Below are 17,415 nucleotides of genomic sequence, written 5' to 3'. Positions count from 1 at the left end.
TCCCAGCTTGCCTGGCTCCCAGCCCTAGTCACTTTTTGGACATTTGAATCTGGCCCCAGCCTCCTCTGGACCCAGGAGTTCTCACCTCCAGCCTCCCTGCTGGACCTGAGTTCTGGCCCTCACATCCCCTCCCCCAGCCTCCCTGCTGATCCCAGGTGGAAGATAGAGAGGAGGGACAGAGCGGCCCCAGGGAAGCCCTAGGGAGGCTGGGACTTCTGCAGATAAGGGAAGGGATGATAACCCAGCCCTCACCTGCTCTCTGACTGTCCCCAAACAAGCCAGCTTCCTGGAGCCTCCCATGCTTAGACCCGAACGTTCTCCCCAACCTTCCCAACCACCTGGGGGGTCCCTAGTGTTCCAAGTATTGGCTCTGGGGTCTTCTTCCTGGGGAAGGCTTCACAGACTTCACAATACCTTGGGCAGACTATGCTGGGCACCTGGAGGCCGGCAGAATGCCCCACTGCCTTCCCTGCCCCCTCCACAGAGGCAACCAGTGGGAATGGCATGGTTCCAGACCCAGGCGCCTGCAGGCTTTTACGGTATATACAAAGTTTGTGAACAATAAATAGTATTGTTCAGAGCATTTAAAACCCTTATATAAAATATTTCACACTGAATGCATTGTTCTGAGGTTTGCTTTTCTGTTTAACCTGGTGTTTCCATGTTTTTCCCAAATTAAAAAAAAAATCAGCTTTAAGTTGAGGTAGATATTCATTCCCTAGCGCTGCTGTAACAAATAACCACACACTGGGTGGCATAAGCAACAGAAATTCATTGTCCCATAGTTCTAGAGGCCAGGAGTCCGAGGTCAAGGTTTGGGCAGGGTTGGTTCCTTCTAAGGGTGAAATCTATTCCACGCCTCTCTCCTGGCTTCTGGTGTTGCTGGCAATCCTCGGCGCTCCTTGGCTTGTAGATGCGTCACACCAATCTCCACCTCCATCTTCACGCGGCCCTCCCCTCTGGGTCTTCTCTGCATCTCTGTGTCCCATCTCTCCCTCTACTTTCTCCTTTAAGGACCCCAGGATCTAGGGCCCATCCAAAAACCAGGATGATCTCATCTTGAGATCTTTAACTACTTACATCCGCAAAGACCCTATTTCCAAAGAACGTCACATTCTCGGGGACTGGAGGTTAGGACTTAGGAATATTTTTGGGAGGATACAATTCAACCCACTACAAGGAATAATTTATATATAATAAAATTCTCCAATTTTAAGTGTTTCATTTGGGGAGTTTTGACAAAAGTGTAACTACCACCACGATCATAGTATAGAACACTTTCACAACCCCTCAAAGTTCCCCATGATCCTTTGCAGCCAATCTCGCTCACCACCCCGGCTCCTGGCAACCACTGATCTGCTTTCCGTCACTGTTATTTTGTCTTTTCCAGAATGCTCTCTAAATGGAATCGAGTACAGTGTATGGCCTTTGGGGCCTGGCTTATTTGACTTGACACAGTGCTTTGGCGATTCAGCCATGTTGTACATATCCATTGAATCAGTAAGTTTGAGAACTTCTCAAAGCTAAAGAAAAATTGTAGGAATAATATAATGAACACCCTCCACTTAGGCTCACAATTGTGAACATTTTGCCACCTTTGCTTTATCTCTGTCAATTTAAAAAGCAAATTTGCCTTTTATTTTATCTCAAAATGAGTTTATTCAAGAACAGCCAAAAGAATGACAATTCCAGATGTGCATGCTATGGTGAACCATAGGCAAATCCAGAAAACAAAGGAGGGGAGCTGCCCGTATGGAGAAAAACAGGGAGTAGGGAGGGGCTGTTCTAAAGGAAATTCCACCGGGGGAAAGTAGCAGTTCAGGGCGGCGATGGCTTCTCCTTGGCTGAGCTGCAGCGTTTCTCACTGGCTGAGATGTTACCTGGTGGAGAGAGAAGTCTTCCTTCAGCAGTCAAGTAGTTTGACTTCCTGCTGGAGATGCAGGATTGGTGTAATTGACCACGTGTGATGGGGTGAGAGCTCCGCCTACGGGCCTTCCTGACTCCGATTTAGTTAAGGTTTCTTTTATTAGTTTCCACATCTCTTACACTACACACACCTGCACACGTTTCACTAAACTACTGGCTACTTCAGCTTGCATCTTCTGTGGATGCAGATATCCTCCTACATAATCGTGTACCATTGTCATGTGATAAACTGAACATTGATAAAATGGGTAACAATAATCTTACCTAATATACAGCCCATGTTCAAATGTTCTCAGTAAGGCCCTTTTTAGATCTTTTTTTTTTTAATCCAGGATCCAATCAAGGATCACATATTACATTTAGCTGTCATTTCTATTTAGTCTCCTTTAATCTGAAATAGTCCCCTTGGGGGCTGGCCTGGTGGCGCAGCAGTTAAGTTCGCACCTTTTGTTTTGGCAGCCTGGAGTTCGCTGTTTGGATCCCAGGTGTGGACCTATATACTGCTTGGCAAGCCATGCTGTGGCAGGCTTGCCACATATAGGGCAGAGGAAGATGAGGACAGATAGTTAGCTGAGGGCTGGTCTTCCTCAAAAAACAAAACAAAAATAAATGAAAATAGAATAGTCCCCTTGCCTTCTTATGTATCTTTCAGGACATTAATTTTTTTTTTTAAGAATCCAGGCAGGGGCCAGCCCTGTGGTGCAGCGGTTAAGTTCACAGGTTCTGCTTCGGTGGCCCAGAGTTCGCCAGTTCGGATCCCAGGTGCGGACATGGCACCGCTTGGCACACTATCCTGTGGTAGGCATCCCATATATAAAATAGAGGAAGATGGACACGGATGATAGCTCAGGGTCAGTCTTCCTCAGCAAAAAGAAGAGGATTGGAAGCAGATGTTAGCTCAGGGCTGATTTTCCTCCAAAAAAAAAAAAAAGAATCCAGGCAGTGGTTTTCCAGAACGTTTCTGAGATTTATCCAGGACGATGCATTTGGATTTAGTTTGTTCTTAACAGCTGTGTGGTATTTCAGCCAATGTTTATGCCCCAATTTGTTTCTCCACTCTCCTATCAGTGGTCACTTAGCCGTTTGGCTCTTTCTCAGTGTTATAAACAACATTCTTATACACATCCTTACACACATATCCCCATGGACACATCGGTGGGAGTTTCACAGGATCATCCGTCTAGAAGTGGAATGGGTGGGGGGAAGTGTTCCAGTGATCTCTTGCTGCATAATAACTATCCCACAATTTAAAGGCTTACAACAACAACTTGGTTTTCTCTCTCACAGTTTTGAGGGTTGGCTGGGTTCTCCTGGGGGGTTCTTGCTGCCGGGGTCTCATGCAGTTGCAGGTAAATGGTGGCCAGGGCTGGAGTCATCGGAAGGCTTCTTCGTTCCGACCCATGTCTGCTGCCTGGGCTGGAAGGCTGGATCACCTGGGGCCAGAGAATTTCTCTCTCCACACAGCCTCTCCCTGTGGCCTGCATGGATTTCCTCAGAGCCTGGCTATCCCAGGCTTCTTACATGGCAGCTGACCTCCTCCGAAGTGAGGTTCCAATAGGGCCGGGCAGCAGCTGGGAGACTTCTTAAGACTGAGCCTTGCAGGTCCTGGGGCCATCACTTGGACAGCATTCTACTGGTCAGGCAAGTCCCGGAGGCCAGCCCAGGCTCAAGGGGAGAAGATTAGATTCCACCTCTCCGCGGGAGGAGTAGCAAAGAATTTGCAGCCATTTTTAAAATCTAACATGGAGGTTATGCTCTTCAGCTTCATTAAATATGGCCAAACTGGTTTCCAAAGTGTAGGTATTAATTTACACTCTGTACTAAAGGGTCGGACTCCATTTTTGATGTTTGACTGCTGACAGCCTTACAGCTCCACACTCCCTCTTTCACTTGAGTCCCGCAGCTGGGCAGGCTGATAGAAGGCCCTGGTGCTCTCTCCGCAGCACTGGAGGGAAATTTAATTCAGGAAAGCCCTGGCCAGTGTGGGGGGCCCTCAGCCTGGCCTCACCCCCTAACTGCAATGAAAGTCTCTCCTTTCTCTTTCAAGCCATTCCAGACCTGCTCTGCTCCCTCCAGAAAGCCTCAGTGTGTGAGTAACCGATCTCTAGTATTCTCTTGATGGGAGTGGCCTCATAAGTCTCCGTATGAACCCTCCACATGAACCAAATTTCATGTGGAGGGTTGACCCCATCATGGGGCAACTGTGAAACACACTCCTACCAGCAGAGTGTGCATTCCATCTGGCCACTACTCGCCATCATCAGACGTTTTAATTTTTGCCAATCTGATGACAAACATGGTATGAGATAATAGAAAAAATATATATTGATCTCTGCCCCCATTTCCTGGCGCAGAGCTCCCAGAACCCATGTAAATAGGGGTGCTGGGTGAAGGGAGGTTTTCATTGCAGGCAGTGTCGGTGAACTGGGATTTGCTGGCATGGCCCTGGCTCGTGGAAACATGTGTTGGGAAGAGAAAGGATGCGAGGGTGGGGGCTGAGGAGCCTTCGATTCCTGGGGGACGCGTGGCCACCTACGGTACGGAGGAGCATCCATGCTGCACTCAGGCACTAGAGGAGAAAGTTACCAATTGTACCGATTTAGAGATGGACTCAATTCCCCAGGAGGTGGTTTATGGGATGCATAAGGAAATGCAAACTAATAAGAAAAAGGTAAAATATTTAACCCCTTGGTTATTGTTATCTGTAATAGCTAAAACAAAATTAAAAGAATGTGCTGGATTGGACCTTGACGCTAGACCAAGCTCAGATTTCAGTGAGTCTGAGCCTCAGCCACTAGCCTCCAAGCCACCACCCAAGGGAAAAATATGTGCAAGGACAACAGAAAGTACCTCTAAGGCATCTGGTCACCAAGACAGGGGTCAGTGTGGGGGAGGGGCAAACCCCAGAAACTACTGACACCAGAGTTTAAAGTGTGAAGGGGTTGTTTCGTTTTGTGGACGGGTATCATCAGCTTCCTGAGGAACTTTCACTGAAATGGATCGTGAGAGTAACTAATGTGGGGGCCATGTCTTTGGTTTTGAGGCCGCAGAGTAGCAGAGCATGTTGGGATTGATACAGGACCCACAGCTCACTGTGGAACAATCACAGATGGCTGTGTGTGATCCGGATACACAGGAGGTTAGTCCCAATGGAGCAGCCAGCATGACGGACTGGATAAAAGCCACTGTAAGGTCTGTTTACCCTGAGAAGGAGGACCACCCATCTCCCCCTATCAATGCCTATTGGAGCACCCCAGATGAACCAGCTGATAGGCTCTGAATATAAGCCATGTAGGTCTGGCTTATGGTGAGCAGGACATTCACCGCTGAATATGCCTGTTACCCAGGTCGTGGTAAATGCTGTGGTTGAGGGGCCCTTTTGCGTGGGCACCCCGTATGAACTTACTGCTGCAAAGCTGGAGGACAGTTTGGGAAGCCTTATCGAATTTGCTCTCTCAGCTTCCCCTCATGAGTCTTACTAATAACAAAAATATTGGGTTTATTAACAAGAAAATGAGGAAAGGCAGAGGAAAGAATCAAGAGACTGGTCTTAGCAGGGTGGAAATTTTTAAACAGTTATTAAGAAATAAGGTGAATAAAGTAAATATCGATAGGAAGGAAACACTAATGATTAGTGATGTTGGACCTCTTTTCATGTGCTTATTGGCCATTCATATATCTTCTTTGGAGACATGTCCCTTCAAGTCCTTTGCCCATTTTCGAATCGGGTTGTTTGTTTTTTTGTTGTTGAGTTTTAGGAGTTCTCTCTATATTCTGGATATTAATCCCTTGTCATATGACTTTCAAGTATTTTCTCCCCTTCTGTGGGTTGCCTTTTCACTCTATGGATAGTATCTTTTTTTTTTTTTTTTTGAGGAAGATTAGCCCTGAGCTAACATCCGCTGCCAATCCTCCTCTTTTTGCTGAGGAAGACTGGCCCTGAGCTAACATCCGTGCCCATCTTCCTCTACTTTATATGTGGGATGCCTACCACAGCATGGCTTGCCACGTGGTGCTACGTCTGCATCTGGGATCCCAACTGGCCAACCCCGGGCCGCCTAAGTGGAACGTGTGAACTTAACCACACTGTGCCACTGGGCTGGCCCCATATGGATAGTATCTTTTGATGCACAAAATTTTTGTAAAGTATAATTTATTTTTTCTTTTGTTACCTGTGCCTTTGGTATCATATCCAGGAAGTCATTGCCAAATCCAATGTTGTGAAGGTTTTTGTCCTATGTTTTCTTCTAAGAGCATTATAGTTTTAGGCTAGATTATTGGTCTATTTTGAGTTAATTTTTGTATATGGTATTAAGTAAGGGTCCAACCTCATTCTGCTGCCTGTGGACATCCAGTTTTCCCAGCACCATTTGTTCAAAACACTGTCCTTTCTTCATCTGGTGATCTTGGCAACCTTGTCGAAAATCATTCGACGGTTGATGTGAGGGTTTATTCCGGGGCTATTCTCTGCCATTGGTCTGTATGTCTGTCTTTATGCCAGTACCACACTGTTTTGATTACTGTAGCTTGGTAGTAAGTTTTGAAATCAGAAAGTGTGAGTCCTCCAATTTTGTTCTTCTTTTTCAAGATTGTTTTGGCTATTTGAGGTCCCTTGAGATTCCATATGAATTTTAGGATGGGTTTTTCCCAATGTCATTAGGATTTTGATGGGGATTGCACTGAATCTGTAGATTGCTCTGGGCAGTGTTGACATTGTGACAAGTTCCTGCAGGCTGTGCGCAAGCTAGTCCAGGAACATGGGCACAGCTGCCTGCGCTGAGATGAGATTCCCCACCACGAACTGTGCAAGCCTTCCCCGGGAAGCTGTAAGCCTTCGGAGTTCCGTAATGGCTCCATCAGACAGATTCTGCCAGTGCAATTGTTGTCCAGGTGGGGAGACAATTCCTGGTGCTTCCTTCTCCACCATCTTCCCAGAATCCTCTCCAACCCAAGGCCTTTTGCACAAGAGTGGGTAAAATATCAGGGGGAGAAGCAGAGGAGTTCCCAGGGCTCCTTGAGATGGGAGCCCCAGGCACTGCGGTACTAAAACCCGTTGGTGAAGCCCTGACTCGGGCTACAATTAGACTGAGAGAACATAATAATATGAGTCGATATATGAAAGTTGGAATGTTTAAACAGGCTCTACGTAGAGAAATTGTGTCTTCTGGGGCCGGCCTGGTGGCTTAGCGGTTAAGTGTGCACATTCCGCTTCGGCGGCCCGGGGTTCGTTGGTTCGGATCCCGGGTGCGGACATGGCACCGATTGTCAAGCCATGCTGCGGCAGGCATCCCACATATAAAGTAGAGGAAGATGGACATGGATGTTAGCTCAGGGCCGCTCTTCCTCAGCAAAAAGAGGAGGATTGGCAGCAGATGTTAGCTCAGAGCTAATCTTCCTCAAAAACAAAAACAAAGAAATTATATCTTCTTTACCTAATGTTTCGTGGGAATGGATATTGTGTCACACTGGGGAACACTTGCCCTACCCCGTGTTGTAAGACCCAAGCCTGTTGATGACATCCTAATGGGGGCCACAGTTAGGAACATAAGGGTTGGTGGAATTAAGGGAAGAGTTAGGAGACTTGGCAGATGTGAACAGGCTTTCTGCGAAGCGATTGTGTCTTTTTTACCTGACTGTATTATGGGATGGACACTGTATCTGGGGAACGTTTCCCCTGCCTAGTCTTGTGAAACAGAGGCATGTCAATCTGCCCCTCAAGCAGCATTAATTGGACATGCTAAATGGGAGCCAGCACAATTGCCAGAGCCCACACAGTGTGGAATGGAAGCTGGAGTGCTGGTCGGGACAGAGCCCTGTGCAATGGCCCCGTGTGGAGTGTACACTGGGGCTCACAGCAAAAGCCTGGGAGCGCCTCCCAGCAATGATGACTGGGACTTTGGACTAGAGAACTCCCATTAAGGGGCATTGACTACTTTGCTGTCAGACATAAATTGAAGCTACCTCGAAGTCTGAAGGACATAAAATCATCTTGAAACCTGAAATACTCATGATGTCTTGGGTGACGTCAGAGAAACACTAGAATGGGGATGACGTGCCCAGAAGAGTTCCATGATAAAATAGAAATGGTTTATCCAGGATCATGGTGCCTGGGGAAGGCAAGGAGTGCTCAGGAGCAGGGAGCCGCTTTTCCTAGGAGTGACTCTGGGAATGTGTGAGGAGCTGCTGGATTCTATCATCATGTGGACGGTGCACTATAAACAGCTCTTGACTGACCAACAAGAGCTGCTTGGTTTGTGGATGGCAGTTCCAAGGTGAGCGGACAACATCCCGTTTGAAAGGCCACCAGTTTGATCAAAGAAAGTAAAAACAAATTAGTGCAGTGGGCTGAAGTGCATGCTGCTTTCCAGTCATGATAGAAGAATTGAACAGTGGCAAATTCCCTATGTCTTTGTTTCTGTGGACTCATGGGTGGTGCCAATGGCCTGGTCACTTGGTCAGGAAGGAGGGTAATGGACACCTGGCCTATTAAAGGGATGCCCATATGGGGCACCCCTGTGGAAATCCCTGTGGGAATTTGAGGGGTGCATTAAAGTAGGACGTGTTGATGCCCCTTGGAAGAGCCCCTGTCTGGGTTTGGGAGAAGGCTAGAATCAGCAAGTAGATATCCCCGTGAGTGGGCTTGAGTGGCCACCAGGGCCCATGAAGACTGCAGACGGCTCTGTGGCAGATTCCCTGAGGGGAAGACCTTGATCGTACAGGCACGTCAGACTGGTGCTGGTGGCGCCACGGGGTTACAAATGGTTCCTGACAGGACTGGACACTGACTCTGGCCTGGGCTTTGCTTATCCCACGTAGACGTAAGTGCTCCAAATGCTATAAAAACCCAGAGCAGAAGATATTGCACCAATATGGGCGGCCAGTCGCCACTCCTTCAGGCCAAGGACCACACTCGGTAGGCCTGTAATGTCCAACAATGAGCAGAGAGAAGACAGATGTCCTCCTCGGGGTATTAGTTTGATAGAGAATTGGAACGGGCAACGGAAACATTGGTTGTCTAAAATGGGGGGAGACAAAGCCCTGAAGAGCTGGCTCCCACGCCTCCACGAGTGTGTGCTCGCACTCAACGTGAACATGAGTGGCGCTAAAGAAGTGTCCCCACAGGATGGATTTCTCTGTTTTTATGGTGGATCTGGGGAAGAGGGGGTGGGGAGGGGTGCTGGTGAGACTGCGACTCTTCCCAAGGGGGGAGGATGCTGGTCAAATGACTGACTTTTTCCCTTCTTTTCCCCGACATCACCGCAACCTTTTTTTCCCTACCTGATGCAGTGGTCGTATGACCAGGGCTGCGAATACAGTGCCTGAAACAGCGATGATTCCCAAACGAGAGATGGCAACTATATCTTAAGCCTTATGTCAGAATTCCTGAGCCCGCGGGAGCAGGATGGGCCTTCACTCCACCTGACAAAATCAGGGCTAACAGTGAATTCAGCTTTACCGCCTGGCACTAAAGATGGCCTGCCAGTTCTGCGCCCGTGTCACCTCACCCTGTGTGCACGAGAGTGGACCGGGGGTGGAGGGGCACTTGCCAGACTAGCATTGCTGCCTGCAATCTAGGCCAGCACAGCAGCTGAACCTTCCAAAGCTGGGAGAGTTGGGGTATAAATGCTGAGAGGCAAGAATAGTAGCTACAGGAAAAGTAGTGAGTCAACGAGTTATGTAACAAGGGCCATCCACACTTACGTTAACACCGCAAAAGAGGCTCGGAGCAAGAGACGAGATTTTCCCTTAGCTGGAGCATGCCAGATGCATGAAAGGGGGAACCACACGTTTGCTGAGACACTCTTGCTTTTGGAACCTGACCAGATCAGAGGGAAGCCTGCACACCTGAGTAGCCTCTCCCTGGGGGGCAACTTTATAGGATATGATGATGGACTGGGAGGATTACTTGTGACTTTTTGGGATTCTAGTCACTGTGCCAGTATCTTTTGAGTTGTATATGGTTTTGCTGTAAGGGGTCCATGGCCAGAGACCAGGAGGATGGGTTGTGAAAGAATAGAAAAAATAAATACTGGTCTCCGCCCCCAGGTTCCTGGCCCAGGACTCCTAAAGCCCTTGTAATTTCCTAAGTGGTAAGAACACTAGGGGCATCCTTTGTTCTAATATTTGGTCTTTGACCCTGGTTCCTGACCCCGAACTCCTAAATCCCTTGGAATTTCCTGGCTGATAGGAGTGTCTTTTGTTCCAATGAGGCGACTCGGGTGGGCTCCTCCATAGCTCCTGGATGGTGGCTGGTCACCCGACAGACCAGGCTTGGAACTCTCAGCCCCATCCCCCATGCTCCAGGAAGAGGACAGCGGCTGGAGATGGAACTAATGATGATGAAGCCTCCATAAAAATCCCAAAAGGCATTCGGAGAGCTGCTGTGTGGGTGAACACATCTGCTTGCCGGGATGGTGGTGCACCCAAATTCACCCAGACAGAAGTTCCTGCGCTTGGGACCCTTCTGGACCTCATGACATATACTTCTTTATCTGGCTGTTCATTGGTATCCTTTATCATATCCTTTATTATATAATAAACTGGTAAACACTGGTGTTTCCCTGAATTCTGTGAGCTGTTTTGGCAAATGATCGAATCCGGTGGGGGGTGGGGCATGGGGGTCATGGGAATCTACGATTTATAGCCAAGGCCTACGGAAGTTGTGGGTTGCCTGGGGGCCCACTACTTGCACTTGGCATCTGAAGTGGGGGCAGTCTGGTGGGACTGAGCCCTCAGCCTGGGGGGTCTGCACTGACTCTGGGTAGTGTCAGAATTGAATTCAATTGTAGGACGCCCAGCTGGTGTCACAGAGAATTGCTTGGTGTGGGGAATAAACCCCACACATCTGGGGGCAGACGTGTTGTGAGTGTGGTAATGGTGTGATCATAAAGGAGACACACACAGGAGGAGTAGTGTAGGTTTTCATTACACATGGGATCTGTTGTGCATTGAATTGTGTCCCCCCCAAATCCGTGTGTTGAAGTCCTAACCCCCAACACCTCGGAACCGGACTGTATTTGGAGAGAGGGCCTTTAAACGGATGATTGCAGTAAAATGAGGCCATTAGGGTGGGCCCTCATCCAAAGTGAATGCTGTCCTTATAGAGGAGGACACACACAGGGACACGGGGGATGCATGGGCACACAGGAAAGACCACGTGACGCAGCAAGGAGGCAGCCACCTGCAAGCCTCAGAGAGATGCCTTGAAGTGGCAGGAAAAGCCAGTCTTGCCTGTACCTTGATCTTGGACTTCCATCCTCCAGAACTGTGAGAAAAATTTCCCTTGTTTATGTCACCCAGCCTGTGGTATTTGTTATGGCAGCCGGAGGGGACTAACACGATCTTCACAGTTTAGTTTGCATCGCTGGCTCGCTAATCCTGCTCAGTATTTGTTTTGTCTAAAATACACATGGGGTCCGGTCGCTGCCCTGCTCCAGAGACAGAGAGGTTTCACTCATGTCCACTTACCCGCCCCTCACCAGGAAGCCGCCGGCCTTGATCCCTCCCATCCTTCTCCAGCTGCCGGCCTCCTGGCCCCGGGCTCACCGGGCGGCATGGGTGAGACGCGGCTCTGCGGGTGCCCAGGTCTCCGCCTCCGGGTGGTGCTTCCATTCATCCCGTCCTTCGTCCTGCGCTCCCGGCAGGCGGCAGGCGCTCGAGCTTCTGCGTGGATGTTACTGGATTTTAAATGTCTAGCACCTGCGGAGAGGGGGCGCGGTCCCGGAGCAGCCCTCGGGTCTGGATCTAGAGATGCCACGACTACCGTGTACCGGGCCAGAGACCCGCGCAGCCCACGTGGTGGGGAGAAGGACCGTCGTGACCACAGGCGGCCGCACCCGCGGGCAGGGGTCGCAGGCCGAGACGGGCGGTGGGGGGAGGGGGCCAGGATTCCGCAGAGAAGGGAAGCGACCCCGCCGCCCGGACATCTCCCGGCGCTGTGCCGGCTGCGCACCGCGGGGAGTCCTGGAACAGCGGCTCGAGGAGGGGGAGGGGAGAGGGAGGACCCGCGCGCCCCTCCCCCGGGCTGGGCTGCGCGCTTCTGAGAAAGCAGAAGCGAGCTATGCTCCGAGGAGTGCCACCGGAGCCAGGATCTGGGAAGAGAAACTTGCGGCGGCTGACAGGGCTCCTCGCCGCCGCCCCCCACCCAGCCCCGACCCGCGCTCTGAAGTGTTCGGAGGAGGGTCCTTGGGTCCTGCGGGGAGCAGGGGCCACCACCTGGCCCGCCCCTTGTCGCTGGACATCTGAAGATCAGGCCCCTTCCCCGGTCTCGCCATCACCGCTTCTCGGGGTGCCACGCCCCGCCAGAGGGAGGGGCCGCCCGTGCCGTGCGGAGCGGGACCAGACCGGCTCTGGACCCCTAGAGGCCGCAGCAACGGACCCGGAGTCCGGACCTCCGCCCTCTCCCGCGTCCCCTCAACCCTCCCGGGACACCCAGCAACCCCAGCGCTCCTGGGCCCTCCGCTGGACGCCCCCAGCATCGTGCCTTCCAGTGCCCCGGACCCCGGCGCGGTCCCCAGTCCTCCTGCGCCCCTCCTATCCTGCGTCGGATCCCCCTGAGCCTCTCCGGGCCCCTGACTTCCGCCCCCAGGTCCTCAGGGCGGCCCGGGCCAGGCCCCCTCGAGCCCCGGCGGCTGCCCAGGGAGGAGAGCGCCATGCTCCGGCTCCTGGTGCTGCTGCTCCTGCTGCTGCTGCCCCCCGCGCGCGCCCCGGAGCCCGCGGCGCAGGATGTGAGCCTGGGCGTGGTGAGTGCCGGGGTCCTCGGGCTCCTGGGATCTGCAGCGGGGCTGGGAGAGGCAAGCTGGGATCCCTGGGCCCCGAGGAGGCTGAGGGCTGATTCAAACGTTCAAGGAGTGACTAGGAACGGGATCTGGGGACACGGATTCTTGGATCCATCAGGAGGTTTGGGGCCCAGATTAGAAGATCTGGAAAGGGGCTTGGGTGGGGAGGTGGGGACCAGGACTCTGGAGTCCATATAATGCCTGGCAAACCCAGGGCTGGAGGGCCGGGACCTTGAGAGAGGGAGCAGGTGGGCTCTCAGGGCGGGGGGGCCTGGCAACAGGAGGGCGAGACTTCCAGGATGATGGTGGGAAGGGAAAGTCCCATCCCTCGGACCCTCCCGCTTCATCTGTTCCCTCCTGTGGTCTAGGACTGGCTGACACGCTATGGCTACCTGCCGCCACCCAACCCTGCCCAGGCCCAGCTGCAGAGCCCTGCCAAGCTACGGGATGCCATCAAGGTCATGCAGAGGTTTGCCGGGCTGCGTGAGACGGGTGTCCTTGGTAGGTGGCCCCCACCCCCTCCCCAGCCCTGCCTCTGCACCCACCTGACACTTATTCAGCGGGTTTTAAACCACAGGATGCACCTGAATCATGGGTGCTGGGCAAATGCTGATTTGGGTCCCAACCCAGGAAGTTCTTGGGCACTCCTCTTTCAACAAATATTTATCAAGAATCTCTTACATGCAAGACCATCTCAGGCTCCCCTGTGACACTGGTGAACAGAGTAGATAAGGTCCCTGCTCTCATGGAGCCAACATTCTAGAGAGAGACACACGCAGATCAAGAACAGAAATATGCAAGATATTTTCAGGGAGTGGCGAGTGTTTTGAAGAAATAACATGGTAATGGTGCTGAGGGGCTGCTCTGTCAGGGCAGGCTCCCCTGAAAGGTGTCACGTGAGTTGAGAAGAGCTCTATGACACAGAGCACTATAGGACACACAGAGGAGGAGCCAGCCATGGCAGAATGTAGGAGAAGAGTGTCCCAGGCAAATGCAAGGGCCCTGTGGTCAGCACAAGCTTGTGTGCCTGTAATGAGAGGAGGACTGAAGAGCTAAGAAGAGCCTGATTGGGGGCCTTGAAGGGTGTTTGGGTTTGATTCCAAGTGTGGTGAGAAACCATGGGAGGGTTTGAAGTGCAGTTTTAAGCTTTCTCTGGTTGCTGATGGAGAGTGGAGAGTGGAGAGTGGGGAGCACGGGGACCAGGAAGGAGGCAGTTGCAGCATCCACGCAAGAGATGATGGTGGCCTGGGCTGGGGGGCGGGGTGGGTGGGGCATGATGAGAAGCAGTTGAATCCAGGGTGTGTATTTTGGAGGTAGAGCTGAGAGGCTCATCTGTTGGGTTAAATGGGCAGGAAGGAGAACTGAGGAGACACTGGCTAGTTGCGAGAGAAGGGACCTCTCCCTGTCCTGCCCTCTGCTGAGCAGTGGCTGGCATCAGGATGTGCTCAATTACTCTTTGTCACCCCAACCAACGAGGTGAGGCAGGACCTTCAGTTGCAGACCAGGAGACTGCTGGGAATGGAGCCGAGCTGGGAGAGGGGACTCCAGGCTGATCTACCCTGGGAGGGATGGCTTGCCACATGGGGCCAGAGACCCAGCCAGCCCTGGGAGTTGGGAGCTAGGGGGTGAGGTATGGGCAACCTCCTAGGGGGTCCCAGCCTCAAAGAATAGAGTTCTCACTGCACCCCTTTCTCCCTTTTCCCTTTTTGGCTCCTTTCTGCAGAGCCAAACCACCAGGGCTCAGGGAAGTGGGACCCCCAGATCCTGGCCTGAGATTCTGAGCGCCACCTGGAGGCAGTCCGCCCAGGGCCAGGTGCAGAGAGTGACACCGCCCCGAAGAGCAGTATCATAGTTTTATATGAGCTGGCTTCCAGAATTGGACTGCCTGGTTTCAAATCCAAGCTGTGGGGCCTTCTCAAGCAAGTTTCTTAACCTCTCTGAGCCTCAGTGTCCCGAGGTGGAAAGTTAGCTGGTGTCCTGATGAGGGCAGGTTGTCCTAGAGCTGATTCCATCCCCACCAACCTCTCCACAGACCCAGAGACAATGGCCGCCATGCATAAGCCCCGCTGCTCCCTGCCGGACGTGCTGGGGGTGGCGGGGCTGGTTAGGCGGCGCCGCCGATACGCCCTGAGTGGGAGCGTGTGGAAGAAGCGAACCCTGACGTGGAGGTAGGTCCTGGGATGCACCCCACCCTGGGCCTGCCTGCTGGGCCCAGCTTGGAACGGCGAACCTGACTCCTGTTCCCCTCTCCCCAGGGTCCAGTCCTTCCCCCAGAGCTCCGCGCTGAGCCAGGAGACAGTGCGGACCCTCATGCACCATGCCTTGACTGCCTGGGGCGCTGTGTCAGGCCTCAGTTTCCAGGAGGTGGGTTCTCAGGGCCCAAGTGAGCCCGACATCCTCATCGACTTTGCCCGGGCGTACCACCAGGACAGTTACCCCTTCGACGGGCAGGGGGGCACCCTCGCCCATGCCTTCTTCCCTGGGGAGCACCCCATCTCTGGGGACACTCACTTCGACGATGAGGAGACCTGGACTTTTGGGTCAAAAGGTACAATCTCCCCTCTTCTGAGAGGTCCTCTCCTCAGGTCTGTCTGCCCTTAAGAATTAGGTTTAAATTACATTTACTGATGGAGGCTGCACCAGTTGGGCTTTTCCAGAGAAACAGAACCGGTAGGATGTGTGTGAGTGTGTGTGTGTGTGTGTGTATGGAGTGACTTATTTTAAGGAATTGGCTCATGGAATTGTAGGGACTAGCAAGTCCAAAATCCATAGGGTGGGCCCGCTGGCTGGAAACCCAGGCAGGATTTCTATGTTGCAGTCTTGAGGCAGGATTCCTTCTTCTCTGGGTAACCTCAGTTTTTGCTCTTAAGGTTTTCAACTGATTAGATGAGGCCCACCGACAGTATGGAGAGTAATCTGCTTTACTTACCATCTACTGATTATAGGTGTTAACCACATCTACAAAATAACCTCCACAGCAACATCTAGACTGGTGTTCGACCAAGCAACTGGGCACCATAGTCTGGCCAAGTTGACGCAGGAAAGTACCCATTACAGAGGCCTGTCGGGTGCCCAGCTCTGAGCTGAGGACTTAAAGAGTCAAAAACACAAGTCTGTCCAGCAGCTGAGTCAGGAGAGTAACCGGCAATTGCTACACACGGTGACACAACTACAGAGAATCACATTAGAGGAAGTCCTGAAGCTTGCGGGTGCTCAGAGGGAGGGCCGACCTGCGGTTGTTGGCTCAGGGGGGCTTCCCTGCAGTGGTGACACTATGCATTCCACATGCGGACACTGAGTGCCAACTAGCGCACAAGGTTCCACCCTCCAGAGTACACAGGGTGGTGGGTGTGGTGATGAGGGTGGGGGTAGGAGGGGTGCATGAGAAAGCGCAAGCCAGTGAGCTAGCCGAGTCCAGGTAGTCAGGGGTGGCAGCTGTGGGGTGAGAAACAGCCCAGGCCATTCAGGGATTGGTGTTGGGGGCCACACCATAGAGGACGGACGGCAGGTCTCATGCCATAAAGGGCCTTGGAAAGCAGCGCATGTCAAGAGCCTGGACAAAGGGCTTCTGAAGGCAATGGGAGCTGAGGAAGCCTTTGCATTCTAGAAATATCACTGGCTGCGGTGGGGGGCAAGATAGGGGTGGGGAGGGAGGAAGCTACCGCAGGGACCAGATAAGAGATGGTCGTGGGTGATTGGGGGTGGAGGGCAGTGGGTGGCTCTGAGGAAGTTTATCAGGATGGGCAAAGATTGGGATCTGACTGGGTTCTGGGGTCCAAGGGGATGGGGAGGGTGGGTGATGGCCAGGGTTCCGGCTCTGGGAGGCTCGCGGAAGGCAGGGGTGACCTCAGGTTGGGGCATCTGTTTGCAGTGCTGTGGGCCGTTCAGGGCACATGGTGCGTCGGTGGCCGAGTGTCTTGCTCTAGAACATGGACCCCTCTGACTTACTAGGTCAGGTCCCCAGAAGCTCGAGCTGGAGATTCTTGTGCAGACAGTCTTTCGGGGGCACATTCTCAGGACAAAGGGAAGCAGGAGAGGACTGCGGACAGAAGACAAACAAGGATGTGGTTTCTGCTGGAGGAAGCCAGAGCCCATGGGAGCCCTGGAGCATAAACAGTGCTGCGGGGTTGGTCCTGCCTGGAGGCCAGGAGCCCAGCTCTTCTCGTCCCTGATCAATCTGCCATTGGCCACCAGCTGCTGGGGAGAGGCTGGGCCAGTGGGGAGAGCCATCTTCTGGGGGAGGGGGCAGCCAGGGATGGGCGCACAGGCTCTGTAGAGGATCTGCTGAGAGCATCCATAGCAGCGAGGCTGTGTAGTGCAGCCTTAAGTACGTGGGCTGGAAGTGGGACTCAAGTCAGGGCTCCTCTGCCTGCTCCGTGTGTAAGGTCCTTGAGCTCAGTGTGCTCAGCTTCCCCATCTGAGAAGTGGGGATGATAACAGGACCTGTGGTGGCGCAGGCTTGTGGCTTAAATGAGTAATTCACCTGCAGCCCTCACACAGGGCCTGGCATGCAGGAGTGCGCCATTCATTGCCAGCTGCTATGAGCAGAGCCTGGTGGCAGATTTAAGAGTCAGCGGTGCTCGGGGGATGGTAAGGTTCTGGGAGGAGAATGCAGAGTGTGAAGGTCAAGTGCAGAGCTGTGGAGAGCCCCACAGTCACGGGGAGGAGGAATCAAAGGAAATGCAGAGAGAACATTTCAAAAGGTGATCAA

General features: G+C 52.5%; 1 protein-coding gene across 26 annotated transcripts in view; it reads left to right on the top strand.

Annotated features, from left to right (window-relative positions):
* The first annotated feature begins 10,838 nt into the window (after window positions 1-10,838).
* MMP25 (matrix metallopeptidase 25) overlaps window positions 10,839-17,415 on the top strand; it is a 28,794-nt gene continuing 22,217 nt past the window's right edge. For all 26 annotated transcript variants that reach the window (XR_011494379.1, XR_011494380.1, XR_006513186.2 and 23 more), the window contains exons 1-4: window positions 10,839-12,668; window positions 13,073-13,205; window positions 14,737-14,872; window positions 14,960-15,252. Coding sequence is in view for 8 of the 26 variants with exons in the window: in XM_070485110.1 (XP_070341211.1) it covers window positions 12,579-12,668; window positions 13,073-13,205; window positions 14,737-14,872; window positions 14,960-15,252 (652 nt within the window). In the remaining 18 variants the exon portion in view is untranslated. The remainder of the gene's footprint in view (window positions 12,669-13,072; window positions 13,206-14,736; window positions 14,873-14,959; window positions 15,253-17,415) is intronic.

The sequence above is a fragment of the Equus asinus genome, chromosome 14, assembly GCF_041296235.1.
Source record: "Equus asinus isolate D_3611 breed Donkey chromosome 14, EquAss-T2T_v2, whole genome shotgun sequence".
NCBI classification, from domain to species: Eukaryota; Metazoa; Chordata; class Mammalia; order Perissodactyla; family Equidae; genus Equus; species Equus asinus.
Note: the sequence above shows the minus strand (reverse complement) of the source record. Positions and strands in the feature narration are given on the sequence as shown.